This window comes from Mus pahari, chromosome 18 (genome assembly GCF_900095145.1).
Source record: "Mus pahari chromosome 18, PAHARI_EIJ_v1.1, whole genome shotgun sequence".
NCBI lineage: Eukaryota > Metazoa > Chordata > Mammalia > Rodentia > Muridae > Mus > Mus pahari.
Window position 1 is genome coordinate 23,835,677 of NC_034607.1, and position 2,829 is coordinate 23,838,505.

Here is a 2,829-nt window from a genome sequence, read left to right on the forward strand (position 1 = left end):
GGGCCCCGTGCTGCAGGTGGTGCTCCTGGGGGGCCCCGTGCTGCAGGTGGTGCTCCTGGGGGGCCCTGTGCTGCAGGTGGTGCTCCTGGAGGGCCCCGTGCTGCAGGTGGTGCTCCTGGGGGGCCCCCTGTGCTGCAGGTGGTGCTGAGGCTTGGCTGTGGTTTGGCTGGGCCATGGGAGAAGGGCAGTCACTCTGGGTCTCATGACACCTGGCTTGTTAGGTGTGGACACCAAAGTTACCCAGGGTCCCTGTGGCCTTGCCAGTCCCAATCAAGAATCCCAGTGCCCCTGGGTTCAAGTCCTGCTGCATCTGGGAAAGACATCCCAACAACCTCCAACAGTGGGGTTGGGTTCCCGCATGAGCATTCTCGCACCCTGTGAGTATACACAGAAGCCACACTAATGCTGAGGCAGAGGGATGGCTGAGCTGGGGAGCAACAATGCCTTCAAGGCCTCCAGCACAGCACCCAGTATCTTTGAGGCCCTGCTAGGGTCTCCAGTCTGTGTTGATACTGAAGCTCAAGATCTATAAGTGCTCAGTGCTCAGATCAGAACCCCAGAGCTCACCAGGAAGGGTGTGTGTGACGTCCCCTGAGGCTGGAGACCCACTGCCCCATGGCCAGCTATGCTGGGCCACCTTAGGCTACTTTTCTGGGCCGCTTCACCTCCGATGAAAGGAATAACAGCAGAAGTCATCCAGACTGGAGGGTGGGGGCAGTAATGGGTCTTGTCACCCCTGTAGCAAGGATCCTGTGTCAGTTGCCCCAGAGAACTGCGTATGATGGAGTGGGGCTGCTTATGCCTGGTGTGGCCTGATTGTGGTGCCTGCCCTGCAGCCCACCAAGGCCTGGGCTCCTGGCTCAGCACCTACCTTGGCCTCAGCTTGCTATGTAAACTATGGTGTAAACTATGGGGCTGCAGGGGGTGGAGGAGATGGAAAACCTGACTGGTGTGGCAGTGGGGTTGGCGTGGGAGGAATAGAGCCAGCCAGATGGAGGGACACGTCTGGGCCAAGCTGCCGGCACGTGGAAGGATTGGCATCCCGAGCCCCATTGCTGCCAAGCTGGATTAGGCTGAGGTCCCAGACCCTTGGAAACTATGGCCTTTGATGAGCCTGAAGGAGGCACTGTGGCAGCTGCATATTGATGGCTGGAGGTCTGGGTCAGGGGTCGAGGACCAGCATCAACCCACTGGGGCAGGGCTCTGCCTTAGGTATTGGGCTCTGGCCTAGCAGCTGTGGCCCTGGATTTGAGTTGTGCTGTATCCTGGAAAGGCATCCCAACAACCTCCACCCTCTCTCCCTCCCTCCCTCCTGCAGGCATAATCGGCTCCGCTTACAGCGTCACACTCAACCCCGCAGATTCCACCCTGGAAGCAGTGGCCAGAGTCGGCCGGTACACATTCACTGCAGGTGAGCTAGTGTCCTGCTAACAGTGATACAGGCCATTCAGAGGCGACTGGAACCACTCGGTGGGGTCCTAGGACACTGACTACAAGACTGGCTAGGGGCTCAGAAGAGCAGAGGGTGGTGGCATCCAGTGTTATCTGCACAGGACAGTCACTGCCTCAGTTTCCCCACCTCCGACCCCCATTGCCCCTTACAGCTGCTATCGGAGCGATGTTTGGCCTTACCACCTGTGTCAGTGCCCAGGTCCGAGAGAAGCCAGATGACCCCCTGAACTACTTCATTGGCGGCTGCGCAGGAGGCCTGACATTGGGAGCACGCAGTGAGTGGCCATTCCCTGGGGACAGTATGTAAGATAACCACTGATCACTCCAGCCCCTCTCACTCTGTCCCCTGCCTGACGACGGCAGTCGCTGCCTTCTCAGCAGCAGGCAGCTCCGTGATAGGGGAGGCTGTGCCCTGCAGTGGGCATCCCTGCCCAGCTCTTCACCATTAGGGTATGACCCACAGCCTGACTCTAACTCAGAGAGACTTAGCCCCAAACTGCCTCTCTCTCCCTCTTTGTATTCTTAGGGGTCTGGGGACAGGAAAGCCATGCCAGCCACAGTTCAGCTGTGGGAAAAGGCTTTAGCAGGGGAGTATCCCCACTGCCAGGAGTCAGGCTGACCACATCCACCCTCTCCATACTCTTGAGTTAAGAGTAGTTGGTGCAGGACAGCCTTTGGCCTCGGTTTCTCCATCCCCTTAACTCTGTTGCTGGGCTATTAGGCCTCTGAAGAAGCCTCGCTCTATCAGACCCCATCTCCCTGGGAGGCTCTTGGATCACACCTGGAACACCCCATACCTGATGCTGTCCTTCTCCACAGCTCACAGCTATGGGACCGCAGCCGTGGGCTGTGTCTACATGGGAACTGCGGCTGCCCTGTTCAAGATTGGCAAGCTGGAAGGCTGGGAGTTGTTCCCCACCCCCAAGGTGTGAGCCAAACCCCTGTGGCAAATAAATGCTGTATGTCCCTGTGTGCAATGTCCTAGAGGCAGGCTTGCTGCATGAGACGGCCATGGGGGAGGGGGTATAGCAGAAGGCAGATGAGATGACAGAGGCCCGGGGCTGCACTTGGCACACAGGGTTCACAGGCAGGCCTGGAAGCCCACATGCTCCTGCCCGCCAGCCTGCTGTGGGCTGCTCAGAGGCCGCTGACCTGGCTCTGCAGATACAGCTCAGAGCCCCATGGTCAGCCCCCAGTGAGTAGCAGCCTGGCCCCCACACTCGGGTTGTGGGCTTCCCCTCCTGGGCCTATTCCCAAAGCCAATAGCTTCTGGAAAACACGCCTGGGCCCACACACCAGTTGCTCCAAATTTCTGGGCAATGGAGCAGAGAGCCCTGGATGGGCTGTCCTGTCCTGCAGGCCTCTGCAAGCCCGAGG

General features: G+C 59.0%; 1 protein-coding gene across 1 annotated transcript in view; it reads left to right on the top strand.

Moving 5' to 3' along the window:
• Ndufa11 (NADH:ubiquinone oxidoreductase subunit A11) overlaps positions 1–2,436 on the top strand; it is a 4,668-nt gene extending 2,232 nt beyond the window's left edge. Inside the window, exons 2-4 of the mRNA XM_021218255.2 lie at positions 1,319–1,411; positions 1,605–1,727; positions 2,272–2,436. Coding sequence (XP_021073914.1) covers positions 1,319–1,411; positions 1,605–1,727; positions 2,272–2,384 — 329 coding nt within the window. The 3' untranslated portion in view covers positions 2,385–2,436. The remainder of the gene's footprint in view (positions 1–1,318; positions 1,412–1,604; positions 1,728–2,271) is intronic.
• Positions 2,437–2,829: the final 393 nt, after the last annotated feature.